Here is a 14,239-nt window from a genome sequence, read left to right as displayed (position 1 = left end):
ATAAGCTCAGGGTGGTGTATCATATTTTATGATTATTGTGAAATAGTAACTTCGCTCATAGGCATTGCGGTTGAGGGGGATTATTACCTATGTTCTCATAGATACCCAGATTCAGCACTCTTGTCATGACACCACCCTGACTTTCTTTGTAAGGGAGGAAATAATGCCAGGGTGCTCCATATCTGCAGTTTACTCAAAGCAGTCATTTTGTTGTTGTTGTTGTTGTTGTAGAAAACAGCACTGGTGGATAGGTTTACTGATTCTACGGGGGAGAGTTTGAGAGGCCATCGTTTCTGGGCTGTATGAAAACGTCCACAGGAAATGCCCGTTGGAATGGCTCGGGACTTGGAAGAAACAGATTCGTCCTCAGAGGAAGAGGAAGTGGTGGAAGGACCAGAGTGAGTGAACATGGTACCTGTATATGACATTGAAACTGTACATCTTGCATCTCATCATCCATACTTGGAATAGTATTTCTCGTTGTTAAAGCGGGGGTGTTGGTTGGTTTCAATGCATGAAAGATCAGTATTCAATTTGCACCCGAATATTCTTTTGGAGCCTGAAAAGCTGTGTTCTCCTGTAATTCTGGAGTCAGGAAGATGGAATAGTCATACATGAACATAGAAAGCTGCGTTATACCAGATCAGACTTGCTCTCTGATCCTTTAGCTAATAATAATAATAATAACAACAATAACAATTTTTATTTATACCCCGCCCTCCCTGGCCAAAACCGGGCTCAGAGCAGCTAACATCAAATGTATAACACATTAACATAAAATCAGGCAATCAATTAAAATACAGCCTAAAATCAGATCAAGATCAGAATAAAATCCAGTCAGATGGCAACCCACAGATAAGGGTTGGGGACCTTAAATGCTCACCAGGACCAACTGTTTGTGCTGAACTTATATGAGCCTATGAGAAAAATTGGGAGGCCACTTTCATGCACCTTCTTATGAAAGGGGAGAGGTAGGCAGACCCCAACCAAAGACCTGGCAGAACAGCTCCGTCTTGCAGGCCCTGCGGAAAGATGTCAAATCCCTCAGGGCCCTGGTCTCTTGTGACAGAGTGTTCCACCAGGCCGGGGCCATGGCCGAAAAGGCCTAGGCCCTGGTCAAGGCCAGTCTAATCTTCTTGAGGCTCAGGACCTCCAAGATGTTATTATTTGCGGACCATAAGGTCCTCCGTGGGGCATACCAGGAGAGGCGGTCCCATAGGTACGAGGGTCCTAGGCCGTATAGGGCTTTAAAGGTTAAAACCAGCACCTTAAACCTGATCCTGTACTCTGCCAGGAGCCAGTGCAGCTGGTGTAGCACTGGATGAATGTGATTCCGCGTCGACGACCCCATAAGGAGTCTCGCTGCGGCATTCTGCACCCACTGGTGTTTCTGGGTCAGCTTCAAGGGCAGCCCCACGTAGAGTGAATTACAATAATCAAGCCTGGAGGGTGACCGTTGCATGGATCACAGTGGCAAGATCAGGGCGAGAGAGGTAAGGGACCAATTGCTTAGCACGGCGGAGATGGAAAAATGCCGCCTTTGTTGCAGCTATAACCTGCACCTCCATAGAAAGGGCGTTGTTGAAGATTACACCCAGACTCTTGACAGAAGGCGCTGGCACTAATTGCGCCCCTGCAAGAGATAGGAGTTGGTCCACCAACCCCATGTCATCCCGACACAGCCAAAGGGTCTTCGAAGGATTTAACTTCAACCGGCTCCCACGCAGCCATCCAGCCACAGCTTCCAAGCACCTGATCAGTGTGTCCGGGGCCAAGTCAGGCTAGCCGTCCATCAACAGATAAAGATGGGTGTCATCAGCATACTGGTGGCAACCCAAACCAAAACTCCAGACAAGCTGGGTGAGGGGGAATATAAAGATGTTAAAAAGCATGGGGAGAGGATTGCACCCTGCGGCATGTCACACACCAAGGAGTGCCGTGACGACAACTCCTCCCCTAGTGCTACCCTCTGTCCCTGACCTAAAAGGAGAGAGCGCAGCCATTGTAGGACTGTGCCCTAAATCCCCATGTCGACAAGGCGGTGCTCCAGAAGTTCGTAATCGACCATGTCAAAGCCTGCTGACAGATCTAGAAGAATCGGCAGTCCTGACCCGCCTCGATCCAGCTGCCTACAGAGGTCATCTGTTAGGGTGGCCAGAACCGTCTCGGTCCTGTGACCAGGGCAAAAGCTGGACTGACATGGATGCTGGGGACTGAACTTAGGATCTTCTATATGCAAAGCACTTGCTCTATCACTGAGTTATGGGTAGGGTATAATTATTATTATTATTACCATGAGGCAGAGTGAGACAGCTGCCTCAGGTGGCAGATTGGAGAGAGCTCTGTGTGTGTGCTATGCAAACCTTTCCCTCATCCACTAAACTAGGCCCCTTCCCTCAGGGTGCTGTGGAGGATGTTGAAATAAGATTAAATGGTTTGCTGTATAATAGACTCCTGGGAGGCAACTTTTCGCCCTTTGCAATATGCCTTTGGCTGGCTCTGGTTCTTTCTGAATGGTTATCTTTAATTATCACCAATTTTTATGATCTTGTTATTAATCATCTTTAACAGATACTGCCATGACTTACTAATGGGTCCTTTGGTGGTTGCCACCAACCCCCTCTCTTTCCCCAAGTCTTTTGGAGTGCATGGAGAACTCTGAAAGGTGGAGGTTATTCTCTCACCTGTGCTGTGGTTTGGAAAAAACTTTGTTGTTTCTTATCCAAAGTACAAGGCAAGTGAGATAAAACCCTGCTTGCTAGAGAGTAGGTAGTGATCTGTGCTCATCTGTATTCATGTTTAGAGAAGATGAGAAACATCAAGTGATTTCTTAGCTTCTCCAAATTGTTTGTAATTGAACATCCACCTAACCTGAGAGCCTGGGCAGCTCTGGATCTGTCAATGCTTGCAGGTAAATAGAAGATGATACTGAAATACAAGAGGTTTGGGAACCTTATCCTGTTTCATATGCTGTATTTGTAGAGGTCTGAATCTTCTAAAATGATAGCCCTGAGCTATAGAGAAATGGTACAATAGAGAAAAAACCTCTTGCTAACCAGTCATGCTACTAGCATCAAGTGGCAGCAGTATCTATTCCTGAGTAATATGTGTGGCGCTTCTATCCCAGCTTGTCGCTATAAGATAATTTTCATAGTATTAAGAATTGAAAAATGGGATGTGGGTGGCGCTGTGGGTTAAACCACAGAGCCTAGGACTTGCTGATCAGAAGGTCGGCGGTTCGAATCCCCGTGACGGGTTGAGCTCCCGTTGCTTGGTCCCTGCTCCTGCCCACCTAGCAGTTCGAAAGCACGTCAAAGTGCAAGTAGATAAATAGGTACCACTCCAGCGGGAAGGTAAGCGGTGTTTCCGTGCGCTGCTCTGGTTCGCCAGAAGCAGCTTAGTCATGCTGGCCACATGACCCGGAAGCTGTTCGCCAGGTCCCTTGGCCAGTAAAGCGAGATGAGCGCCGCAACCCCAGAGTCGGTCACGACTGGACCTAATGGTCAGGGGTCCCTTTACCTTTACCTTAAGAATTGAAAACTGTATTATTTTCTCCCGGTTACTTTTTACTTTTGTAGTATGTTTATTGGATTGTTGGCCAGAGGGCAGGTATACTTGTTTTTAAATATCTGTACAGTGTTTAGTAGACTGCAGGTGTTCTAGAAGTGATAATTAATAACTTGATCTGGTTACTTGAACAACCTTACTCTCTCAGCTGTCTTTTATTTGACTACTGATATACACTGTAAACACTATTTTTTTCTAAGGTTGCTATTTTAATTTATTTAAATAAGTCAGAGTTTTGCCTGCTGACTTGAAAGGGACATGGACCGTACCTCAGATCGGATGGCAATGCCCATAACACTGGTATCTTCTCTCTCTCTCTCTCTCTCTCTCTGTATGTGTGTGTTACATCCTGCTAGGGATTCTATGTATTCTTCTTGTTGAGGCCCAAATCTTTCTTCCTTCCTTCTTGCAACCAAATCTGCTTGGGAAGGAATTTGTTTTTTTGTCTGAAATACCGCACTGTGCACAGAATAGCATGGGATCAGTGCCACAATTGTAGGGATCTCCAATCTGCATGTCCAGACATCTTTCTCAGTATACTTCAAGCAATACTGAGCTGTTGCACTGCATAGATGTCTGGATTATTTTCTAGGCAGTGACTGCTGTCCTCCAGCATGTTATTCCAGGAAGTTGAGGGTCATGAAGAGGGTGAGTGTTAGTGTCTGAGCTGTGGTGTCCTTAGCGTAAATCCTCAGAACAGGAATTAGCCTAAAGTACCTTCCTTCAGTCTCGGCTCTGTTCCCACTTACATAAGGTGTTAGAGTAGGCATAAAAAATATTTGACTTAACATCTTTGCTTGACCTAGCTCAGTGTTCAGGGTGAACAACCTGGGGCATCAGAGGACACAAAATTATTCTTCATACTGACATGTGATGTGGGATTCTAATAATCAAAAGAATCCTGTGTAAAGGAACTTAAGGGAAAGGAAGTGTACAAATGTAGAATCACCTTCGTTGATTGACTCCTTGCAGTTTATGCAGATAGATAGAATTGTCCTAGACTTGGGCATGTGTTCACATGAAGGCAAATGGTTATTTTTGTGAAGGGTCTGTAATAGCTTATTTGCCACTTGTAGGTCATATTGAAAATATGCTTGAGAGCTCTAGCTAAGCAGCATGCTGCATATAATAATTTGCATACTCCATCTATAGGTGGAAAATATTTAATGTTGGTGGACATATTGTACGGTATATGCTGTGCGCTATTTTTTTAAATTCTGAAATAATTAAATATGGGGAGAGTGCTGAAATAGTGATGTGCTGACAGCACTACATAGACTATCAAGCATTTTGGCTTCCTTCCTTGTGTAACATATGCTTGAATGGCCTGCTATCACATTTACAGTTTACAGCAATGATGTGAGAACTGGAAATCTCTTAAGAACAACAGTAAACTAAAGCTGCTGTTTTTAGGACTGTTAGGCAGCAGCTTAAAAGTACACGCACCGCTTCAAGACTGTAAATGCATTGCTTTGTATTTGTAGCAAGAAACATTCTTATTCTTGGTTTGCTTGTCAGTTTATGTACCTGTATAGTATACTCTTAAACAACAGCATGTTTTTCTTCATACTTAACAAAGGCAAAAGTGCCTACTTGCAACTGAGTCCTTGTACATCCTAATTTTCCTTCATGTTCCTGTGTTTTTGTATCATTTTGTTCTTGGGCAGAATGTAAGCCATGTAGGAGATCTCTTAATTTACTGCTCCCCACCTCCCAGCTTGGGACGCGGGTGGCGCTGTGGGTAAAACCTCAGTGCCTAGGACTTGCCGATCGTATGGTCGGCGGTTCGAATCCCCGCGGTGGGGTGAGCTCCCGTCGTTCGGTCCCAGCTCCTGCCCACCTAGCAGTTCGAAAGCACCCCCAAGTGCAAGTAGATAAATAGGTACCGCTTTATAGTGGGAAGGTAACGGCGTTTCTGTGTGCTGCGCTGGTGCTGGCTCGCCAGAGCAGCTTCGTCACGCTGGCCACGTGACCTGGAAGTGTCTTCGGACAGCGCTGGCTCCCAGCCTCTTAAGCGAGATGAGCACGCAACCCTAGAGTCGGACACGACTGGCCCGTAGGGGCAGGGGTACCTTTACCTTTACCTTTACCTCCCAGCTTATATGTTATTTTGGAGAGAAAAGAGGTGAAACTGGTGTGAGGGGAATATCTAAGCGTTCCTCCTTTCTGTTTCTAACATGTCTTTTAGCACAGGGTAATACTGGAAGTTGGGTATATAATGCCTCCTATCTTAATAGAAACTTGTTGTGAAGTTTTTGGTGCATGCTGTATAGTTATCAGACCACCCAAATATCCAAATTTTAATTTTACGTAATAGAAATATTGATAAAACAAAAGCATTTCTGCATATGATGACTTGTTTAATTTATAAGTAAGAATTTCCTTTTACATTGACACATGCTATACCCTGGCTTTTCTTCTTCCAACTCCACTTTTTCTTATTTTTCTGCGTTGCTACGCCTTTTGCTGTGTGGTAACTGTACAAATGTCAACATCTCTGTGTTTGAGCTGAGATGTAACCTTAGTGTAGTAATGTGTTGCCATTTGACTTGCTGAGGTGTTGCCTTAGCATGGGTTGCCACGATACCTGGCCAGTTTATAACTTGAACTGCACTCAGAAAATGTAAGGGTTTGTCTTGGAATAATTATTTGAACAATCTAATGCTACATAAAATATCAAAATCATCTCTCTTTCCCTCATAAGCATTTTAATGCCTTGCTTTAAATGTTGGATCAGAAAAAAGGAAAAGAAAAATTGCTGTACACTTCAGCAATAAATGTTTGTCGTAAGAGGGTTAACTGCTGTTTTTATGTTTCTGAATCTTGAGGCTTATATTTACTTTTAAGTAGTTTTAATCTACATAGGGGTTGCTGTCTGCAGGTATTCTGACTTTCTTCATAATTAGCATTTTCCTGTATATGTTCATAAATGTGTTTTGCCGTTTTAGGGAGCACCCATGCATCATGTGGACAGGTGGATTCCGAAGGATCCCAATCCTGGTATTTCATGCAGAAGCTATTCTAACCAAGGACAGTTACATCCGCTTGATTGGGGGTAAATGTGGTTTTATGCAACTCAGCAATTATCTCAGCAAGAGTATATAAAATGAAATTACCTGCATATGATTTCTCTTCTTGTCATATAAATAAATGAAATAGCTCTTGACATATTAGAGTTATGTGTTGCTTTGACTATAAATAAATAAATAAATAAATCAAAACAGTCAAGTTACAACCTTCCAAGTTCCTAAGAGAAGAATTTAAACATGCTCTGAAAATGTCTGTTGAAAGCAACAGGAGTTAAAAAATGCTTAACATTGTTTGGAAGTCTAAAAAGTTCATAGGCTCTTTCTTGTGCAGCAACAGTAAATTAACTGATTAAACAAACATGTGGGAAAAAGAAAGAAAGAGGGAGGGCCAGGGTTAATTTTGTAATTTACCATTTATTGGTTTTGCTGCATCCCTAATAATAATAATAATAATAAGAAGAAGAAGAAGAAGAAGAAGAAGTAGTAGTAGTAGTAGTAGTGTAGGAATAATGGAATGTGTCAAGTTCCCTAACACTGTTTCCCTTTGGCAGCCTTTAGCAGCCAGTGAAATATAATGTGGCTGGGGTGGTGGTACTAATTTGTGATACTTTCTTCACAGAGCGCTATCGCTTGTCTTTTAAGATTGTGAGAACAGACAGTCGCCTGGTGCGGAGCATTTTGTCAGCTCATGGATTCCGTGAGGTATGTTCATCAGGACTTGTTAAATATGAAGAGACTTGAAGTCCAATTATGTTTGCCTGCTCTTAAAGCCAAGAGACAGATATAGTTCAGAGCGTGGAGTGTGAAGATACAGCTGTTCAAACAAAAAGCATGACAAAGCACACTCCTGCATTAGGTAGCTTGTCATATATACTGTTACTAATATGATTACTTTATAATGTACATTCCTTTTGTCTAGTATGATATTTTGAAACCTACAAATTGTATACATACCCAAAGAAACAAAGCATACCTGAAGAAACAAAGCTTGTGGAGGTGCATTATTACTGGCTGTGTGAATTGTTTTTGTTTTGGAATCTAGTGCCTTGATTGGTAGGTAATATACTTTCCCCCAACTTCCTTGTCATGTCCAGGTACACCCAAGCAGCAATGAGTATAACCTTATGTGGACAGGATCCCATCTGAAACCCTACATTCTACGAACCCTCACAGATATTCAAAAGGTCAACCACTTCCCTAGGTAAGGGGATATGTGATGACTGCATAGAAATGCCTCTATAGAAGGGTGCAAATAAGCAGTGTGACTTGAATATGCACTATATTATTCTTCAGTCTCTCTTATAGCTTGTGTGGAAAATTGGGACAAATGAGATTTATAAATTCCCATCACCAAAGTCCTCATGCTCAGTAAAACTTTCATAAAAACACTAATAAAATAGTTTTTAAATTAAAAAATAAAATAAAATCCCTTGCCATGAGATACTTGCTCAAAGTTGCCTATTATTGCTTAGAATTAATGGATCTCTAGGGAAATTGGAATGAGGAACCACCACCAAGAAATCTTTCTGTAAGCTTGGTACATTCATACCATCCTTTAGAATGCCTTCAGTAGGAGAGAGTCAATAATCAGTTGGAGACTGCAGACCTTTATGTTGTATTCAGACTGACAGTAGCAAGAGAGCAAGCTAGAATTGTTCAAGTTCCTTGTGCTCCTGAAAATTTGGGAGTGTTAAGGTAATTAATTTTCAAAAATCCTCACAAAGAGGCAATATCTGAAAACTGCATGTACATCTCTTCAGGTCTTATGAATTAACTCGAAAGGACAGATTGTACAAGAACATCATTCGCATGCAGCAAACCTATGGATTCAAAACCTTCCATGTGCTCCCTCAGACCTTCATTCTCCCTGCTGAATATCAAGAGTTTTGCTGTAAGTGACTGAATCAAAGTGACCAAGTATTAAGTAAAGTCGGGAAGTGTTTTTCATTTTTCATTTTATGACCTTCCTGGTGCTCCAGGCGACAAAATGTATGTCAGCTTTTGACATTGAAACTCATGATATTTCAATGACTCCCCTAGGAAAAGTCCTCTCCTAACCCTTTGAATCCTTGCAGTGGAGGTCATTCATGCATTGGGAAAACCTGGGAAATAGATATTTAAATGTGGGACATCTCTGTTCCTCCTTACTAAGGCACATGACTTGGAGTCCTAAGCCTTAATTTTTTTAAAAAATCACCAGCCATTTGAGTGTAACAATTGACAGGGGGTGGTTCCCGAGCTCTGTGCTTACTTTAGTCTGGTTTGCACATAGCCATAAGCCAAACCATGGCTTATTGTGAATGAGCAAGCATGCTGGTGCACAGGGAGAGAATTGTGTCTGCTTTGCTCCTCCCCTGCTGCTGCTGCAGTACTTTGACTTAGCATTATGTCTGAACAGGGGCTCACAAAATGTGATCAGTAACTAAAGTTTGTACTTGGCTTACCGCTTATGGTTTGGGAGAAAACAAACCACGAGCCTGGGTTTGGACATAGCTCTAAGGCAAACCATGGCTTGGGTGCTGGTAGTGCAGCAGGAGTGAAGCAGCACAAGTTTCCCTGTGCAGTGGCACACTCTATCATTTAGGCATAAGTCACAGGGGAATGGCTGTAGCTCAGTGGTAGAGTATCAGTTTTGCATGGAGGAAGTCCCAGGTTCCATCCCTGGCATCTGCAGGTAGGGCTGGGACAGAACCTGTTGGAAATCCTGGAGAGCTGCTGCGGGTTAGGGTGGACAATACAGATGTAGATGAACCAATGATCTCACTCAGAATAAGGTAGCTTTCTATGTTAAGTACAAACCAGGCAAGTGAATTTTCCAAATCCCATAATTGTTATGTGTCGCTATCTGTGACCAAACTGAGTATAAAGTGAGGAGGAAAGATGCAGAATGAAAAGACACCTGTGGCAATTTTTAGCAGTTCATATAAAGACTGGCTGAAAGAGGCCCGTAAGTACTGCTGAAATTCCATTCAGTCATTGCTGGAAGCTGTGGCAATGTCTGGTAAACCTTTTGGTAAAGCATTTGATAGTGTTTGTGATTTTTATTCTTTCTCAACCAGGTTCCTATTCAAAGGATAGGGGACCCTGGATAGTGAAACCTGTGGCGTCTTCTAGAGGACGAGGTGTCTATTTGATCAACAATGTAAGCACTTAAATATACCAAGCTTGATAAGTCGCTTGCATCTTTGAGCAAGTGATAACGTTTCATGATAATGTTTTGGCCTCCACATAAATGTTCAGACTGTTAGGAGCAACACACTGAGTATGGTTTATCTTGCTGCACTTGTCCTGTTCCCTGTCACTTGCATCAGTTAAGCAAATTATTAGATAGTTAGATGTTTCTTATTTGGGTTGTCAAATGCTGACAACAGAGCCTAGACAGAGCAAGCAGAGTAGCTGTTACTGTTTTGGTTGCTACTTAACATGTGCAAGAAGTCTGAGTCTTTGCTACCAAGGAAGTAGTGTATAAGACCTTTGACTTGGGACATAAATGTTTTAAAACTGTGAGTGAATTTCCTGGGTGAAATTCCAGTTGTTCCCTTTGTGCAAGCATTCCAGCTTGCCAGGTGGAACGATACCTTCTCCCATTGTGTGTCTTTCTGTGGATTCTTCTGACTCCCTAAGAGCCAATTTTTTTGAAGTGGGAGGTGCTGTGGGAGGCAGGGGAAATTTCCATTGCGCAAGCACTAACTTTTTGTGCAGGGCTTCCCTTGACAGGGCTGATTAGGTGACTCCTGCCATATTGCCAGAGAGGTTATAGGAATATCTTTTCAGGGGTGTATCCAGTAGAAGAGGGGTAGATTCAGAAAAACTTTGTAAGTCTAGGAGCAGTTATGTTCAGGTGGTTGCTGTTCTGTGCATTCTCACCTTCTGAACTGAGATCACTCGTTTGTTGGCTAATGTTACTTTTTAACAGACACATCCCCATTCTGGCAAGTGGAGATATTTTGAGGTTCACAGTGCAAAAGTTACCATGCTTTTAGGGCAGCCACAGAATGATTAGAAGGGGCTATCAGATGGTAATGGGGTCATGTTGACCATACACTCATTTGCTAGGCTAGTTGTCTGTATGGTGAGGCAAATTTTACCAAGCACTTTATCAGAAATCTGGAGAAGCAAGGGTGTGGTGACATTTTTGCTATAGGTAACTAGCTCACCTGAATCTATTGCATTCAGCACAGATTAGCACTTGGTAAATAGATTTCACCCATGGAGAACAGTGTAGCAGATTCACTATTGACTGTTTTAACTACCTTGTCTATCACTAGTTGTGAAAGGAGCCATAATGGATAGGAAAGTTTATGTGTGTGTCCCCTAAAACTAATAGGCAAACTATAAAACTGAACAGTGAGTCACTGCTTTCACTCACATATATCTCTCCTCTCCCCATATTGAAGGGGCCAGTTTGTCTCATATGTTCTCAGCCTGGCTCCTTTCCCATGGAATAAGGCAGCTGCTAGCCAAGTGCATGAAGCAACTGTTTCCAGAGCTGCACAAGGCTTTACTCTCCACTTCAAGGAAAGACATATGTGAACAAAGGGTCAGAACTTGGAGAAAGGCACTCTAAGCTTATTTCCCATAATATCTGGTTCTTCCAGGATTGTTAAACCCACAGATCTGTCAAATGTCTTACTCCTTCTCGAGAGAGTGCTCTCTAGAATCTCATTCTTAAATCGCCTTAATCTCCTGCAGATAATAGGGGATGCTTTTGTTTCTGTGTGTCACGCTAGATAAATACAAAGTTTTCCAGTTGACTGTAGTTAACTTGTTCCTACCCAAACTTATTTGAATAGTGGTTGCTACATAGGAAAGCCACTTTAGACTTGATTATCTTTATTGCTGTTAGAAACCATATCCGTGTTCTGTGCTTTCAGGATGTTGCAGCCCTCAGACTTATCCACATGCGGTCTATTCCTGTCAAAATATGAGCCCTTGATCATGACTTTATCACATTAGCTTTTACTATATTGAACTATCACAAGTATCATAGTTGTCGCACACAGTTCTTTTCTGTGCTCACAGTTCAAAGCCTTGGACAGAATTGCTTAGTTTGGCATTTGGACTGTGGTGCAGAAAGCATTATGTAAGGAAATTGTTTTCTCTGCTGATGTTGTGCAGCCTGAATCCTATGCATGCTTACTAAGAAATTTGTCCCACTGTGTTTAGTGGAGGTTACTCCTAGGTAAGTCTGCATAGGATTGCAGCTTTAGTTCCTATTACAGAGTCCTCATTCACAGCAATGTGGTCAACAATTCCAGTTTTTGCTGGAAGGGAAGAATAATATTAAAAAATTGAAAGGGAGAAACACCACCACTTAATTCTGATCCAGTTTTGATATGAGAGGGAGCTCTGTGATTGTGTAGAATTACAGAATTGTAGAGTTGGGAGGGACCCTAAGGGTCATCTAGTTCAACCCCCTGCAATGCAGGAATCTCAGCTAGATCATACAGTCTCTGCTTAAAAACGTCCAAGGAAAAAAGTCCACCACCTCTAGTGGGAGTCTGTTCCACTGCCGAACAGCTGTTACTGCCAAGAAAGTTCTTCGTGATGTTTAGTCGGGATCTCCTTTCTTATCACTTAAATCCATTGGTTCAGGTCCTAGACTCCAAAGCAGGAGAAAACAAGCTTGATAATAAGCTGCATTCTATTTTGCTCTCTGATGCATTTGTATTATATGAAGATGGATAATCTCTGAAAATGTTGAACTTGGTGTTTGATATTTGCATATTTTTATAAACAATAACAAGGATGCGTTCATATAAAGACAATTTTGCAGCACTTAATTCTTGCTATTCTGCTCTAAGCTGCAAGTGGAATAGCAACTCTGTTTCAAGATTTCTGGAATCAAAATAATTTTCTGCAGCCATGTGGGCAATCTCATTTCTCTAGCTCCAAATGTTTTAGGGCCGGCATAGGCAAACTCTGCTCTCCAGATGTTTTGGGACTACAGTGGTACCTCTGGTTACGAACTTAATTCATTCCAGAAGGTCCATTCTTAACCTGAAACCGTTCTTAACCTGAGGTACCACTTTAGCTAATGGGGCCTCCTGCTGCCACCGCGCCACCAGCACACAATTTCTGTTCTCATCTTGGGGCAAAGTTCTTAACCCGAGTCTGTAACCCGAAGTGTTTGTAACCCGAGGTACCACTGTACAACTCCCAACATCCCTGACCACTGGTCCTGTTAGCTAGGGATGATGAGAGTTGTAGTCCCAAAACATCTGCAGGGCCGAGTTTTAGGGGGACAAATTTCATTCAGACGGTGGTGTGTATGTATTTAAGAGGATAAATGCTCCCTTTTCACTTGTTGCACTGCCAATTATATTCTTATCTACTCGCCCCACATGCCTCCTGAATCTGTTCAGGGTTTTTACACAACCCCCTGGAGGTGAATTTGGGAAAGGGCCCAAGGGATGTAAAGTTCCATTGAGCAAATTCTTGCACAAGTGGGACAACTTCATTGGATACGACCCAATAGCTTTTGCCACAGCGTTTGGTTAACCTAGTAATCAGGCAAACATTCCTTGGCATGCAGCAATTGGGGGATAGTGTGTTAGCATTCAGGTGTCCTGCTCCTCACTCCAATGTGCTGTCTGTTTCTTCCTGTAGCCAAGTCAGATTTCCCTTGAAGAGAACATATTGGTCTCCCGCTACATTAACAACCCTCTACTCATAGATGGTGAGTTTGTGTCTGAGTTAACTTTTCCTTCAGGAGTTGTATGTGGAGCCTTCAGAATTTTATTTATTGATTTATTATATTTATATCCTACATTGCTTCCAAGAAGCTCAAGGCAGCATATGTGGTTCTAGCCCTCTGCCACTTTCTTTCAATAACCCTGTGAAGCACATTAGCCTGAGAGATAGCAGTCGGCTCAGTCCCCTGATGAGCTACAGAACTGAGTGGTGATTTGAACCTGGCTATTGAATAATAGGAAAACAATTCTGTTTGATTCTGTTGTGAAGCATTCACCACATTAAAACTACAGTTGTGTCATCCAAACGCACAAAGCATCACTATTCAGGAATACTCACTGGAAATATCTGATCCCCTGACCCTGTTGTTCTCAACTCTTAGTTAGGTTCAATTTTTGAACAATTTGTGGCCACTGAACAGTGTTGTTCCTTTTTCAGATTTCAAATTTGATGTGCGGCTATATGTTCTGGTGACATCCTATGACCCCCTTGTCATCTACCTCTATGAGGAAGGTCTGGCAAGGTAGGTGTCCGTTCTGTGTCCCATGCTGTAGAAGGCAAATATTTTGCTCCACAAAGTTGATCAGTCAGGTGTCTTAATTTAATTTTGTGACTGTCTCTTAAGATATTGAAGAGGTCTCTTGGTAATTGTACTCAGCTTTTGGAAGTTGGGAATAATGAATCAATGCTTATAAAGTATCTAGATAAAAATTATTTTCTCTCATTATGAGTGCATTTCCATTCGTTTCTTGTCCTATTCTTCTCAAGCCTCAAGTGTTAGGGGCAGTCTCTAGTGGAGAATCTGCTGAGCTTAGCTACTGGCTGAAATTCAAGCAGCCTCAGCAATGACAGGGAATTATGGAATATACCATATTTTTTCGTGTATAATTTGGGGATTCCAAATTAAGAAAACACCCCTTAGCACTACCCATGTATAAGACAAGCCCCAA

General features: G+C 42.3%; 1 protein-coding gene across 4 annotated transcripts in view; it reads left to right on the top strand.

Moving 5' to 3' along the window:
• Nucleotides 1–14,239, top strand: part of TTLL5 (tubulin tyrosine ligase like 5) — a 113,417-nt gene that overhangs the window by 1,590 nt on the left and 97,588 nt on the right. For all 4 annotated transcript variants that reach the window (XM_081858648.1, XM_081858650.1, XM_081858649.1 and 1 more), the window contains exons 2-9: nucleotides 232–398; nucleotides 6,516–6,622; nucleotides 7,216–7,298; nucleotides 7,691–7,797; nucleotides 8,357–8,487; nucleotides 9,656–9,738; nucleotides 13,206–13,275; nucleotides 13,728–13,812. In XM_081858648.1, coding sequence (XP_081714774.1) covers nucleotides 322–398; nucleotides 6,516–6,622; nucleotides 7,216–7,298; nucleotides 7,691–7,797; nucleotides 8,357–8,487; nucleotides 9,656–9,738; nucleotides 13,206–13,275; nucleotides 13,728–13,812 — 743 coding nt within the window. In that variant the 5' untranslated portion in view covers nucleotides 232–321. The remainder of the gene's footprint in view (nucleotides 1–231; nucleotides 399–6,515; nucleotides 6,623–7,215; nucleotides 7,299–7,690; nucleotides 7,798–8,356; nucleotides 8,488–9,655; nucleotides 9,739–13,205; nucleotides 13,276–13,727; nucleotides 13,813–14,239) is intronic.

Source organism: Podarcis erhardii (genome assembly GCF_964252035.2).
Source record: "Podarcis erhardii genome assembly, chromosome: 1".
NCBI lineage: Eukaryota > Metazoa > Chordata > Lepidosauria > Squamata > Lacertidae > Podarcis > Podarcis erhardii.
This window is presented reverse-complemented; position numbering and strand designations above follow the sequence as displayed.